General features: G+C 40.1%; 1 protein-coding gene across 1 annotated transcript in view; it reads left to right on the top strand.

Moving 5' to 3' along the window:
- The window catches only part of suclg2 (succinate-CoA ligase GDP-forming subunit beta), a 96,301-nt gene that overhangs the window by 43,226 nt on the left and 36,822 nt on the right, over positions 1–16,253 (top strand). The window contains exons 5-9 of the mRNA XM_053315137.1: positions 403–555; positions 2,236–2,325; positions 3,491–3,587; positions 7,302–7,463; positions 8,922–9,064. Of these exons, the coding sequence (XP_053171112.1) occupies positions 403–555; positions 2,236–2,325; positions 3,491–3,587; positions 7,302–7,463; positions 8,922–9,064 (645 nt within the window). The remainder of the gene's footprint in view (positions 1–402; positions 556–2,235; positions 2,326–3,490; positions 3,588–7,301; positions 7,464–8,921; positions 9,065–16,253) is intronic.

The raw sequence follows: 16,253 nt of genomic DNA, 5'->3' as shown, positions 1-16,253 counted from the left end.
CACCACAAAACTGATAGTTTCCTGTCAGTTTTTTTCTTTTCCAAACAAGCCTCTTGCTTGCTTCCTCTTTCTGCTTATCTGTCCGACTCTCAGTGTAAAGTTCCTCTCTGCTGGCTTCTCTTTTTTTTTTCTCTCATCCACAGTATATGAGATTTTTCTCAGCGCTTTGCTTCATAGATTCTGCCAATCTATGGATTCTGCTTATTTGCCATTGTGTTCAGTCTTGTGTTAAATATTATGGAACTTGTGCATTTGCATTGTAATGACAAAAGGCAAAGCTTGCAAATCCTAAATACCATAGGAGGAGTCTTTTTTTTTTCTTTTCTTATTAGGACCACAGCTTTTACTCTTTAAGTGATCATGAAGTCAAGATGGTTTTCTCTCCTGCTGTGTCATGTCCAGGTTATGGTTGCCGAGGCCCTGGACATTACCAGGGAGACCTATTTCGCCATCCTGATGGACCGCTCTTGTAATGGTCCCGTCATGGTGGGAAGCCCCCAGGGAGGTATGGATATTGAGGAGGTGGCAGCCAGCACCCCAGAACTCATCTTCAAGGTATATCAGTTTTATTCCACGCTCCTCATTACAATATGAGAATAATAATGTGCTGCTCATTACAGTAATGGTTATACAGTTTACCTAGTTTTAAAAAAGTGCAGATGTTTAATTAGATATAATGGATTTTTCTTTTTTTTTCAGTTTAATGGAATTGGTTGATTTTGTCTGGCACAGTTCTCTTTAAAAAGTATAAATCTTTCCATTTTTCCAAGAAGATGACACTTGAAATCATGCTGTGACTAAATTGCCCAGAGGGACTTACAGATGGAGGCTGTGCTCTGTTCATATTATCAGCTAATTCAATTCAATTCATTGTCCGGCTCCTATTTAGACTGCCGGGACTAAACACTATGCACCCATACAGCAACACACAGGACACACAGGAGCATCACATGAACCAATACACACATAAAGAAGCTGTCTTAGTTTTAATTAATCAATCAAACTTTATTTATATAACACCTTTCATACATACTGTACTAGTGTACGTAGGTAAACATGCTTTACAGTTGATTGACAGCTGATTGACAAGCTATTACAAAATTTAAAAAATAAGTAAATATTAATAATAAACATTTTAAAAGACAAAACTGGAGATCAATACATGCAAAAGAAAATAAAAAAATGATAAAAATACTCAAAACATTAAATAAATAATTAAATAGATAAAAAATAATTAAATAAAAAAGTGAAAATAAGAGAGAATAAGAGAAAGGGTTTATTAAAAGAGTAAAAAATTAGGTTAAAATAGATTGAAAAGACGAAAGAAAAGTAAAATAGAAGATGAGGTTTAATAAAAGCTGGACTAAGGCTAGGTTAAGAGAGACATTCAAAGACAAAAGAATACAATTGATTAGAAGATAAAACTGTAGAATGATAATAATACGAGTGTAAAATAAAGAAGACAAAAACAAGCATGATAGAATAAAATTAAAAACTATTAAATTATGAATCAGAAGCCAGGCTGAACAGGTAGGTTTTGATTTTCCCTTTAAAAATGTCCACACTTCCAGCTGTTCTCAGGTATAATATCACTTTTGATTTGATGCATGCATTCATTCATTGCACTTCAAAATAACAAGTCCTTTTTTATTGTTCACACATGTACAATTTTAGAATTACAAATGCCCCCCCCCTTCATTACATGTTGTTTTTTTTGTTTTTCTTTTGCTGCTTCTACAGATGTTATAGCAGATTGTACAAATCCAGCTCATTATATCCATAGTCTTTTTATGTATATGTATAATAGAGATTTTAGATTGTATGTGCTGCACGTAGCTGCGGTCTTGCTATTGAACACATATGGCAGCACAGTCATTTATTTGATTGTCTCATTAAAATCCGTATGTTCCAGGCATAGTTATATATTTATACAGTTAATACTGCGTAACCCTGAAATCACACATTTTTATACCTTTGATAAGAGTTGTAAGAGAGCTTCTATCTGACAGTCAAAGATATGAGGGTCTTAAGATCATAAATCTATCGGTTCAGACCCTCTTTCTCATCTCTCCATGTCTGGAAGCTTACCACTATTTAATTACGATGGCTCACTTCAATATGAACATCAGCTTTGTGTCAAATTATAGCCCTAGTGTTTGAGCTGCTCTGTCTCACTCCCTTTTTTACCATTTGTTTCTCTCCTCCACTCTCCCGCTCTCTCTGCATCTCTTATAGGAAGCCATAGATATATTTGAAGGCGTGCGAGACGATCAGGCACTTGCCATGGCAGCTAATTTGGGTTTCAAAGGACCTCTGCAGAGACAGGTAATGGGCACACTGAGGGCTTTAAAGTCACAATGCAAAGAAGAACAGGAAGACTTATGATGCGCACACACACACACACACACACACACACATACGCATACAGAGATAGAAGCTCATTCACAAGAAGAGCAAACTTTGGCCATTATCAGCTTTCCAGAGGCAAGTTGTGAAGTGTCACTGCACTTGACTGACTTTGCCAGGTGGTCTATTGTCATATCTGGCAGTGACACACTGTGCTGTGCGCCAGGCTGAGGAGAGATCACATCACTAATGGTACCATTACTTGTTAGAACATGCAGCGTATTGTTTTTGTGAGTGAATCATGCAGTAAGAAACTCATCTCAGTGAGCTACAGAAGATTTTGAGGGCAATAAAACAAACATTTTCACTACTCACCTTGAGTTTAAAAGTCATGCTCAAAAGCAGCTTCAGCTAGTAAAATGAGGCCAGTTAAGAAAACAGCACAGAGAGACTCAGTTCACATTCAGCAGGGTATGTATGTACTCAGTAGCAGAGTTAATTTCCAAACCATTCATCTCTTGGTATCGGATCACTAATTTGTTTTCTTTTCCACTGTCAGCGCGGCACGAGAAATCAGATTAGCTCTTAACACGTGGAATGTGTTTAAATCAGCCAAATGAATCACAGAAGAAAACAGAGAGGCAAAGGTTGCACCCTTTTTGTATGTGATCCTTTTTTTTTCTTGTAGGATGCCAAATGTGTGTTGATTTTAAAGGAGGAGGAGATACACAATGTCATTGACAGTGATGATTTAAGTGTTTCTACTGTATTGCTGTATTCATCTTTTGCTCATGTGCCATTTGTAAATATCAGACTTGTTAGAAAAAAGCAATATAAAAAAAAAAAAAAAAAAGAAAATGTCTGGGTAGAATCTGCTGAAATTTGTATTAAGCACTAATGTATGTCTGAATGCTGTGTTTATAACACATGCCTTATTCGTCAGATGTCACATCTTTTGGAAAGAGTGAATAAACATTTCCCTTTTAGCTCAGAGACATTCGTACAAAACAAACCCAGACAACGTGATAGTGAAGGTGATTTGCCATGTTTTATGGAGCTTGTGTGGGAGGCTGAGTGGCCTTGGCGGGGCCGGCTGCTCAGATCCAAACCATCAGGTAATTACTGTCCTCTGTGGACCTCGCAGGCAGCAGATCAGATTAAGAGGCTCTATGATCTGTTCCTGAAAGTCGACGCCACTCAAGTTGAAGTCAATCCTCTCGGAGAGACTCCCGAAGGACAAGGTACCTTGTATCATAGAAAATGTCTGTCTTTCTGTGTGTGTGTGTGTGTTGACTTGGCCTTCTGTGTGTCTTGTGTTTTCTGTGCATGTCTCTCCATATGTTTTTTTCTTGTCGTTAAGTTATGTTAAATCTTGAAAATTGTGAATTCAACGTGAACATGCAGCCACATATTAATCATGGACTGTGGGATACAGGCATACTATTTCCTCAGGTCTGAATGTATTACAGAATGTGAAGTGTAATTGCAACATACTGACGTCATCTTCTTGTCAGCATGACTTTGTCTGGATCAAAATCCAAATGGCTTCAGGGAGCAGAGCTTTCCATATTCATAGCATGTTGATGTTTGTCGATGTTTCCTAGTTGTTGATGATTAACTAAAGGCGTACAGCCTATCATCAACTAGTAATGAGGAACTACAAATTACCGCAGCAGGCAGCAGCACCAGACACATCCCTCATTTACACCATGGCCGTTGAAGAGTGACTATCCTCTCTGGGATACTGTTTGAATATCTCAAAAAAAAAAAAACATCTGCTAAGCTCAAAGCAGGGTGTCAGCAGGCCCATAAAATGTCTGTTAAATTCAATTATAAATACAGTATATTACGTTTTTAGTCACTGAAAAGTCTTAAGGCTTAAATTGAAGTTTTAATCTCATCAATTGTATTTATTTGATTTTTTTGAAGACTTCAGCAGCGAAATTTGAAGTTTTGGTAGCTTATAAAACTTTAATCCTGCCTAATGCTCAACATCTATTCTGAAACCAATATACATACTTTAAAATGTATTCACTACACCATTAGAATATTCATCACACTATTCTCTTGCCTTTCTATGTCCCATGGGAACCATTTTCTATTATCATCATCTTATTTCAGATAGTTAGCTGTGTGCTGAACAAAAATGCATTATGTACACCAACCTGGGATATTTATATTAGGAGAGATGCTTTAGTGTACTTGACAACAACAACATTGGGATTATTACAAATTAATAAAAAAAAAAAACAGATCAAAGGGTTAGGAAATCCTCTTCCTGAGGTCATTGTCTGGATAGCAGCACCGTCTCCCTTATTACATATTCACTTGATTGTAATTTACATTCAGTAATTAGATTGAGGATAAAGTTATTGTGCAGTAGAGCGATAAATAAAATCTCTATTGTCTGTCAAAGTCTTTGTAGTTCAAGTACAGAATCCAGAATCCAGAGCCTCAGCACATCATTATTATGCTGTGAATGCTGTGTGTAAAACAGTATTACTAGTGTAAAGTTAATGGAGCTCTAAATTGGCAGTTGGCCTTTCTCAACAAGTGAGAGTCTCTCTGTTGTCCCCCCATTAAAAAAAAAACAAGCCCAGAACTGGCCCTTCTGTTGTCGCCTGTCAGCTGAAACCTACCAGTATAATTTGTCTAAAATATTAAACGCTCTTTAAAAGTATGTAATGTCCCACTTCTTAAAAAGAGCAGCTGGAAGCACTGAACCTATAAAGTATGTGTTTTCTTTTTATAAAGCGATAGTGCAAATTGTAGCTGATACCAGGCTGATTTTGAGTCTGCTATCACTAGTAGCCACAGCTATGGTTTCAGGCTAAAGTTGTGGGTTCAAAGCCTGTCTCAGTCCAGTGTCTGTGTTCTCCTTCCCCCCCCCTGATGTAAGCAGATGATGAAAACACTTGAATTCACAAAGAAACACAGAGCTGTGGGTAAGTTTCAGTCCCCCCTGTTGTCATTTAGCGCAATAAATTGGTAAAAAACATGACAGGAGTGGAGATTTGGGTGTCTTGCTTATCATTCCGATGAGAGGCAAACGTATCGTAGCTGCCGTGATACCGCTTTAGTTGAACTTGTACTGAACTTAGTTTTTTTCTCCCAAAGAAATAATTGTGATTGTCTTGTCTGTGGCACTGAACACAGATTGACTGTGATGTGTCCTATCGAGACGTATTACAACACACCTAAGATGCATCACTACTTTGATGTTATTTAGTCAGCTCAAAAACAGATTCCTGTTGAAAGTGTACTGCTTCATCAAAGATTGACAAGGGATGTTTGTTGTTTTATGATTTCTTATGAATATTAATGACTAAAATGACTCCTTTCAAACGGCAAATTTAAAACTGAGAGGTGTGAGTTTCCTTTTTCCACCAGTGGGGAGAAGGTGGCTGTGACAGAGGCGCAGGCTTTTGTAGAGGAGCTTCACATTAAAATCAAGTCATTCTTTCTTTAGATTTGTTCACATGTCACAGGGGAGCACAGCTATTTTCCTGCAGGTACTCAATAGATGTCTATTGAAAAAGGCAAAATTCTCAAGTATGGAAAATTTTTACTTATTTGGTAATAGATGAATTCATTTTGTAGATGGAGTGTGATGATATGTGTCAAAACAACAAACAACAAACAAAAAAAAAAGAAAGAAATAGTGTAGTAGGAGCGCTACTGTACCTGGAGGACACAGTATGTCTACTCCCCAGTCCCAGTGCAACCTCCCAGTCCCAGGAGTGTCTGTCTGCTGCATGTTGCATGTTTCTGTGTCTGTGCGCTTGCTTGTTCTATTTACATAGTTTTTTTTTTGTCTGGATATCATTCCCAAAGCCTATTCCCATATTCCCTTCACTTTCCTCACACTGTTATTTGTGGGTTCCTTGTTAACCTGTCATGTGCCATTCGTTCACATACAGTTTTTCTAGATGTTATTTATTAAAATTGTAATCTTTTACATTTTAATCTTAGTAGTTGGAGCAAATGCAGTTTAACGCTACAGCAAACTACTTGAGCAGCTACTTAGTCAGGAAAGCAACAGAAGAGCAGACCAAACAAACTTGTGTTGTTTTAATAAAGAAGTCATTAAGTTATAATTGATGTAAGTATTAATAATAATTAATGAGATCAAACTAAAAACAATAACGCTGAATTACATGCATGCATCCTTTCCCTTGTGCTCAGGGAGGCAGTATAAATTCAGTATGGGAACACTAACAAACTATATAGAGAGGTAGTTACAGAATGTTAAAGACATTGAATGGCTTTTACTGAAATGCTGACTATAACTAGTATCAAAATGAGGTATGATTTCATGCAAATCTCAAGGATTGTACATTTTAAACCCTAATTGTTACATTTCTGATTTCTGAATACTTACAGGATATCCTTTTAATCAGAATGTGATATATGGGATCATGGTATGTCCATGTGTCTTAGTCTGTTAGTGTCTTAAGTCTAGACTTCATTTGAATATTCCTTCAACCAAGCAAATTATATATATACTTAAATTATATATATTACTCCGACCTTGGCTTGTGCATTATGTGCTATGGTCACTATATTTGGTCACTGATTTGATTTGTTCCATTTTTGCCTGCTATTTTTTACAGGTAGCTTCATGAGCAAGGCGTCTTTGAAATGCTCTCTCTTTGATGTGGAAAGGAAATGTCCATTTACTATAATGGTCTATCCCTTAGAGGCAGTGTCAAAAACACATGCCTTAGTGAGCCAGCCTCTGAAGTAATTAAGACCAGTAGGCCGAGGGGACACCCCTACAGTTCATTAATTTCAGGTTTTAGAAAAGATAATTAGTTGTCTTCTTTATATGTGCCTTTCCCTTTTCCCTTGCTTCATATCCTCCTCTTTCTCATTTTACTGCTTTTTTTCTCTTGCTGTCTCTATTCCTAACTCCGTCTTTGTCATCTCTCCATTCTTCTGTGTCTCTGCCCTAGTGGTTTGCTTTGATGCGAAGATCAACTTTGACGACAACGCCGAGTTCCGTCAGAAAGCCGTTTTTGAGATGGACGACATGACTGAGAGTGACCCCACAGAGATGGAGGCAGCCAAGTGGGACCTCAAATACATCGGCCTGGACGGAAACATCGCCTGCTTCGGTATGGAAACAAAAACAGAAAACAGAATGAGCTCATTTATGCACACAGACACAGACAGACACAGACACACACACTCACACTCACACACACACTAATCATTAAATGAGTTCTCTCATAAGCGAACCCATCCTGGCATAACACTTTAATGCGTCTCTTAAGTCACATAAGTGAAAAGCTCGGACACAGTTAAAACTTAGTTAAAGTAAAAGCAGCCTGGGCTCTCCTCCAGTCCACATTACAAGCAGCTTTCTGAGGGCTCCAGAAGGAATGCTGCCGTAACCAATGCGTTCTAATTAGCCATAATCCGCCCAGAAAGTCTCCAGCGAGCTAGATTGTTAGCATTCTCATTAAAGGCCCCCTCTCTTGTCATAAATCAAAGCTTTTACAGTGTACGGCAGCACTAACAGGTGCTTTCGCTTCTTACCCCGTAGCCTCGTAAACACATTAGATGTCTGCTAGAGCTAAACCCCCACCACCACCACCACCACCACATCACCCCCTCACAACACACACACACACACCCCATCCTGCAACCCCCAGCTCCCAGCATCTCTTAAAGTAACAACAGCTTTTAAGGCCCTGCAGCTTCAATGAGAGCTCCACCAAAGTGACAGCTGTTAAAGCGAATTTCCCTTTTATTGAGACCTTGGTCGGGGGAGCTTGCCAGGACACAAGTTCAGCTTGGCTAAACTTAAACGAGGTAAGACATTTTTGTGCACTTGGCTCCCGCACAACTCAGCAGGGTAGCTCCGCTGGCAGTTGGCTAAATGATGACACAGGCCACAAAAAAAAAAAAAGCAGAGCAGAACCTCTTTTAATCAATACTCTTTTCCTCTGAAGTCGAGAGTGGAGTCATAATCAAATTTTCTCTGTGTTGCTTGACTCCAAGCATTGAATGTTCCTGATTAGAAGATTTCCACGCGATTCACTTTTTTTAAGTGTGACACTTTTTTTTTTTTTCCAGCTATTTGCTCTTTTTTTGGTAGATAATTTAAAGCTGGATTCCTTTGTGGGTGTCCTTACAGTACATGTCATCTTTTTTTTCAGCGCCGGTAATGTTATTTTAATTCATTCATGGCTGCCGCCGTTCTTTCTTTTCTCTCAGGATCTTTTGGTTTCAATTTTGGACTTTAGCCTAGACATAAAGAGCCCGAAATTAGCTTTGTTAAAGTTAATGAATAGGTTTAATAAATTGTGCGAGAGATCATTTTTAGGCTACAGCATCATTAACACTCAGTGAATGTGTAAAATGAGTACACCTGACACCACAAGTCTCACTCTGGAAAGCCATTATCCATTTGACTAAATGCGTGTCTGCTCTTTATGTGTCCTTTTATAGCGGAGTATACCTTTTTACACCTTACGTGAGCTGACGCAGATTTTTGTGTGTGTGTGTGTGTGTGTGTGTGTGTGTGTGTGTGTGTGTGTGTGTGTGTGTGTGTGCGTGTGCCCCCTCAGTGAATGGAGCCGGTTTGGCCATGGCCACATGTGACATCATTGACCTGCACGGAGGAAAGCCAGCTAACTTCCTGGACCTCGGGGGAGGAGTCAAAGAGAGGCAGGTGTATGAGGCCTTTAAGCTGCTCACTGCTGACCCCAAGGTAAGAACAAACTGTTGAAAAAAGTGAATTGTGTGTTAACAATTTAGGTTCAGTCTGATAAGGCACATTGCTTCCTTTATTCTGAACCAGATCTAAGAAGAGTCAAAGTCAACAATTTTACCACTTGTTGAATAGTGTTCGATATTGCAGTCATGTATCTTGTCATAGCACATTCATAAAGTCCTGTCTATATGGTTAGTGTGCTGTCACTGAGACAACAGCACTCATTAGACTGGGGACCTTGGCATATGTCCATGTTTCACAGAGTGAAACAGACTCTAGGAGGCTGTGTGATTACATGCCATCATTTTCAGTTGCAGTGGCATGATAAATCGATGCAGTAAAATGCAGCTTTTAAACACTCCTTACCACATGTGCATCTACAGACACACACACACACACATTAACATCAACACAGGTCCCTATGCAACTCAGAATTAATGCACATACAGTACACAAATTTCATCCAAAGTATGCCTCAGACTGTCTCAGGATGAGTGGCAGCTTGGGGTGTCTCACAAGTGATTCAGCTCTATGTTCAGAAAGCTAATAACCCCAAACTAAACACTTTGAGCCTTGTAATGGTACTGCGGTGCTGATTGTGTGTTGACAGTCATCGCACAGCTAATTCCCCCTCCGCTGTCACTCCCACATCCCCGGACTGATCTCCGCTTGCTTCTGTGTTAGCATCTCAGACAAAACTTGTTTGAATGGAATACAGAGGAGCATTTCATATGCCCCCCCCCCCCCCCCCCCCCCCCCCCTTATTAGCACACGCTCATATGACTAAAAAAACTGTATTACACTCATTTCAGATGACACCTACACACCTGGGAATTGCCCAATTTAACCACAGCTTTCTAATACTGGCTATGCATTTAGCAGACACGTTGGGGTGTAAGTGCAGGTTCACTATAGCAAATACACCTCGACAGCAGTTATTGAAGGAGGCGCCTCACTGCACTCACACTTTCTTTAGGTTGTTCAGAGATTTGACCAAAAATGCCCTACTTTCATGTATCTAGTTTTCCATCGTTGCTAGAAAAAAAATATCTTACTTCATTTAAACACCCAGTTTTTTGAAATATTTGAAGACAAATATACTATCCTATATTTTGTTACACATTCTACTCTTAAAGTAGATATTCTGTCATAATTGGATCCTTGATAAATTCTTTTTTTTTCTAACCCTTCTACTCAGAAGCAGAATATTTTCATGTGACTCACTGTTAGTGATGAGGGTCTGGAAATGGAAGCATTTTTCAAAGACTTTCTGCTTCATATTTATCGCACAGCAGTGAATAGACCAGTGTTGCAAACCTTTTTTTATAGATGAATGTTCAAAACCCACCAAGCTTAGCAATCCCAGCAGTTGATACATTGCCTCATTCAAATTTCCACTCTGTGTAGATTTTATTTGGTCTCACGTGAATTCAACTCAGTGGTCTGTTGTGGTGGTGGGGGGGGGGGATAGGGGATGAATGCAGTGGATAAAACGGAAATGCGATCAATAGGGGAGAGAGGAAAAACTACAAAGACATGTCACTTTCTCCTGGTATGAGGCCGTCATTTGTTATTATTAAATCTCCTTAAAAAACCGAGCCGGAATTCAACAGATGCAAAGTCGTTTTTTAAAAAGTCGGCCTTCATTTCAACCTCCACTTCCCCCCCCAAAAAAACCTAAAAAAAACTGCGGCATGGACAAGAGGATCCTCCTACACCCCTCCTACTGTTCCTCCTTCTCTTTCTGTCTTGGGCTGATTCCCCAGATCCAGATGGGGGAGTAAGCTTGCTGCCTGTCCCTCCTGCTGCTGTGTATGGAAATAGAGACAGGGAGCTCCTCCCTAACAGAGAAAAAAGTAGAATAGGATTGACATTAAACTGGGTTGGAAGCACCATTAGCATTTCAACCAGGGGAGCTGAGAAACCTGCTCTGATCTGTGAAGGGAATGTTAATCATTTGACAATAAGAGCGAGAGAGAGAGAGAGAGAGAGAGAGAGAGTGAGAGCTGCACATTTGCATTTGGGTTGTTGTTTTTTTTCCCGTTTGTTTGTTTTTCATAAATTACTTCTCCCATACTCCAAAATCTGAGTAGAAATTGACATCACGCCCTTGGCTAGATACATGTGACAAGGTGAGAATGATTGATAGCATGTGTCACTAAGTTATAGTGAGAGTGCTGTTTTCTGTCTTTGCCTTACATATCACGGCAATTAGTGCTTATAGCCTTTTAAATATACCATCTTTGTTTACAGAGGAAATCCCAGTCACACTGAGTTACTTGCATTGCCCGTAATTACTGTTTACAGTTTATGTACAAACAACCTGCATTCTTCTTTCAGCAAAAAGTGCTTATTTACTGCATGGAATGAGTGCGATAGCTGGCGTACAGATGGCCATTAAGAACGCTGCATACATGAATATGTGCTTTTATTTTATTTAGACCACTACGACTTTAGACTAGAAGGATTAGAATGGTTTATGTGTAGAGGTGCATTTAGCGGCCCAAGCAGGCAGCACAGCAGTAAATATCACGCTGCAATTACACCATACATTTCCACAAAAACAGGTATTTCGTCGTCTGTCTTTTTTTTTTTTTTTTTTCGAAATCTTTCTTCCTCGGTCGCTTTTTTTTACGCTTTTGTCTCCCTCTTTCCCTCTCTCTCTCTTTCCCTCTCTCTCTCTCTCTCTCTCTCTCTCTCTCTCTCTCTCTCTCTCTCTCTCTCTCTCTCTCTCTCTCTCTCTCTCTCTCTCTCTCTCTCTCTCTCTCTCTCTCTCTCTCTCTCTCTCTCTCTCTCTCTCTCTCTCTCTCTCTCTCTCTCTCTCTCTCTCTCTCTCTCTCTCCCTCTCAGTCGTCTGGCTTTGATGTCTCAGGCTCATTGTGCTGAGAGGAGTGGAAGTGATGTGAGTGTACTGCTGGCACTGAATAGCAGAGACGGGGGCCTGAGATGACAAAGCCTCCTTTTTTTCTTTTCTTTTTTTTTTCTTCTTTTTTTTTCTTGTTTGCTCACTTCTCCGATACCTTCCCTTACAGCATTCATTACCTTAAACATTACTATTCTGTGACAGAGAAAGAGAGAAAACAAATGAAATTGGAGTATACTGTATCTGAAGTGGAGAGCAGGGAGGGGAGGGGGAGGGGGGGGACGTCAAATTGGAATGATTGGATGAAAAGAAAAAGAAAAAAATTATAAGGTAGTGTGTAGCCGAGTGCGTGTTAACTGTGTGAGATGTTATGTAGCTCAGCTGAGTGTACCAGACTATTCAGCTTTGTTTGAATTTAGGCCCAGGGCTTTTTTTTAGGCACGGACATATTTATTTTCCATGCTAAAATAAATAGCTCCACTTTCTTCATATCCACGTATAGAACAGTTTGTTGACAGAATGGCTGAATTTATTGAGGTTTCCCTCACATCACCTGTAGGCATGAAGCAGGAGCAGGCAGCAAATACCAAATAACCTCGTTATTGCCTTGTGCCTGCGCCGTAAAGAAAGTGGCAGATGGATGTTTTGTCCAACTCGACATCCATTTTGTTCTCAGGGCTTAAGGCAGTTTTCTGTAATTTTGATTTGCTCGAGTAAATAATGACATTTCTTTTCTAAAACGCACCCTCGTCGTTGGTGTGAGAATGTAACAGTGTCTGCAGCTAAATTAAATCGGTAATTATGGAATATGGAATATGGGGGAAAAAAATATAGATACAGTAATGTCTTGCAGGGTAGGAATGAAGGATGGTGATTGAGCATCAGTTGTGAAGCGTTTCAATAAACAATCAACATCAACTTTTTTTTTTTTTCTTACAAAGTGCATTCCAACATATAATAACTAGGAAATAATGCAATCAACTCATTTTATTTTTCAGCAATGATAATCATTAAAACCTTCATATTGTGTCACCCCTAATCTGTGTGCACACTTTAATATGTCTATCTGCGTTAAAGCTTGTGTGTACATCTGTATGTGTGTGTGTGTGTGTGTGTGTGTGTGTGTGTGTGTGCTTTTCTTGGTTGCTACTTGTAGGATTGTTTGTCACACATTGCTGTAGTTCATCCTGCTGCTGCTGCTGCTGTGTGGTTTCAGGCGAAGCAGACTGAGTATAGGGATGCAAAGTGAGGATGCTGCGCTCTGAGGTGAAAGAGGGACAGATTGGCACATTAGCATTAGTTCAGCTGGGTCACCCACCTCCCAGGCAAATATGGAGGTGGGTTCGTACACTTGTGTTAATGTTGTTGCATAATCACGCCGTTGATCACAAAACATCTTTTCAGCTCCCGCCGGCTTGTGTATGTGTGTGTGTGTGTGATCTCAATTTGGAATGCCGAGGCTCACCTGTGTGTGTGTGTGTGTGTGTGTGTGTGTGTGTGTGTGCTTGTGTGTGATTGTATTACGTCTTCCTGAGCTCCCCCTTGCATTTTCACCCCCTCGCTGTTTGTGTGGGATAATTATGCGTGTACCCCAGTGTGTCAGCCCTCGTAGCTAAAACTATGTGCTATTTCCTTCTTTCCAGCTCAGTGATTCCGCTTTAACTCACCTGTGGTCCCCTTGTAACCACTTTCCTCCTTGTTGCCGTGACACTCCTGAGCACTGCCTGCTACTTACGTCCTATCTCCACCACAGGGAGCACACTACTATTACTACCTATTCCAACACTGTTGCTTCTGTGTTCTGTGAAAAAGAGCCTTTATTGGTATTATTCAACACTGCTCACATGCTGATTCATACCCGTACACTTATTGTGGCCTCCCATTGTGTCCACCAGCCAACTAGTTATCACTGTTTGCCTCTTGCGGTTCCTTCATTTCCTTCCATTTCTCCTCCGTTCTCTCCCTTGGCCTCTCTCCCCCTTTTTGTATCTCTCTTTTCTTCCCTGTTGCCTTTCATCTAGCTAAATCCTGTTAAAGTCAATGTGAGGAGCTCCTTTCAGTTTCATGCCTGCTAGCTAAATCCTCTAGGAACCCAGGCACTGCCTTTCTCATCCCCATATGGAGATGTCTGAGCCCATGTGCTTCAACATGTACAGTGTCACAGAAAGACAGTAACTCCGGTCCAAGCAGGTGAGCTAGGAAAGTGTGCCGTGCCGTGTTGCAAAAAGTGCATCATCTTGTCTTCAGGCTGCAGGGGAGGGGAGGGGGGAATGGGGGGAGTGGGTGAGGCGGCCCTATTTTACGCAACTGTGTCCTTTGGGTGTTGCAGCACATGACTGAGATGGAAATGGCACACTTCATTCACTCACTGCGCAGCAAGAGAAAATAGGTGTAAATACATACACAGCATTCCACATTTACTCTCTCACACACACACACACACAAACACACATGCAGCCCTCAAGGGATACCGACAACTTTTAATCACAAGAGTCACCTGCGATGCGAGAGCCCCCCAATAGTGTGTTATTTTAGAAGGAAAGAAATCACCTCTCCGCCTGAAGCCGAGGGCCTGCGAGAGCCGTTGGTCCCCTGCGTTATAAACACCATGCGATGCAACGCCGTTGAGAAAAAGGAGAGAAAGGAGAAAACAAGCTACCACAGTAATGGAGTTCATTCCCAGAGCGCAGAATATTACACAAGTACTAAATAGGGGCCAGCCATGGAGGGACTAGTACTTAGTCCAGCCAACACGCTCGGGCTGCCATATCGAGGCCAGGCCACTGAAAGAGTGAACATTGCTTGCTACAGGATGACAGTATAGGAGGGAGGTTTGTGTGCTTTAAAGGAGAAGTGGCTCTCAGGGTGATGCATTTCATTTTTATTTTTTTCAGATGTATACAGCACAGGTCATTGTATTGGTTTACCATTACGAGAGAGAGCCTCTACCTCATATAATGGTTTTCCTGCAGATTTGCTTACAGTGCATTAAACTCCTGCTTTAGTGACAGATATAGGGTTGGGTTTTTGTGTGTCATGGGACCTCTTCAGCTCCACTACATTTAGAATCTCTGCAGCAGTGTGGCAAGCTTGTGTTATAGTGCACTGATGTTAGTCCTTGAAATGTATTCAGCATGAGCCTGATGATCTGTAAATGCTCAGTGTGTACATACATATGGACAAACTCTTCAGCTCAGTGTATTAATGTGTGGGTTGTTTTTTTTTTTAAAGTTTGAGTACATATACAGTAGTGATTGTGTGTGTGTGTGTGTGTGTGTGTGTGTGTGTGTGTGTGTGTGTGTGTGTAGATTTCAAGGTTGTCCATTGGATGCCTCAGAGACATAGAGCAGCAGTTCAGAACTCAATTGTGCAGCCACAGTGAAGCGCTCATCTATAGACTGACGCAGAGTGCAGAACTCAAAAACCTATACATCACATAGACACATCAAACACAACAGATTTCAAACCATTTCTTTTCAAGGCTCAACTTTGATAGTCAATATACATATTTTAAAACATGACATCAGTTTACAGAAGCAACTCTTTCTTGATTTAACTGTATTACATTTTCCATCTTTTCTATATATTTTATGCACAAGCCTGTAGGCAACTGACTCATTTTTTCTTTTAAATACAGCAGGTTGAAGTGTCGATTGGTAGCGTGGTTGAACACGTAGTCCCTAAAGAATGTTTTAGGTTGTTTTTTTTATATATAGTGTATATGCAAATTATAAACAAAGCAGCATATTGTTTGAATCTAAAGCATGTTGCTCATCTAGCATGCAAATTGTTTGTTTGCAGGTTTTTTGTTTCACCATACAGCCAGTGTTATAATTAGTGTGGATTTCCCCCCTAACATTTCATATATCAAGTGTATATGTTCTGTAATTGTAATATGAAGGAATCTGATATCTATTTTCACTATGTGTTATATACACAGCTTTTTACAAAGTTGGATTGCTCTGCTCTCTAGTCTTTTTGCAGTTCACATTATTGATTATCAACTCACTTACACCAATGCCTGAAAATACCACCATGAATTAAAATCTCTTGACATTATAATATAATGCTATCTACTCTTTACTAGTGCTTCTTGGAGAGACACTGTCCCTCTTCCAAAGTGCGCCGCCGCCTTTATGGGTTTTACCTGCTCTGAATCGGCGGTGATGAAGTTTAAGGTCTTCACCAGGTTCATAGCAGCTTCAAATAAAATTGTATGATCATCATGAGCATGCCCATTCCATTAGGATTAGAGCCAGCTGAGCTTTTCAGTACTTCAGCATGATAACAACTTAAAACGGAATGTGAAAGACAGCTCAAACT

Source organism: Scomber japonicus, chromosome 3, assembly GCF_027409825.1.
Source record: "Scomber japonicus isolate fScoJap1 chromosome 3, fScoJap1.pri, whole genome shotgun sequence".
NCBI classification, from domain to species: domain Eukaryota; kingdom Metazoa; phylum Chordata; class Actinopteri; order Scombriformes; family Scombridae; genus Scomber; species Scomber japonicus.
This window is presented reverse-complemented; position numbering and strand designations above follow the sequence as displayed.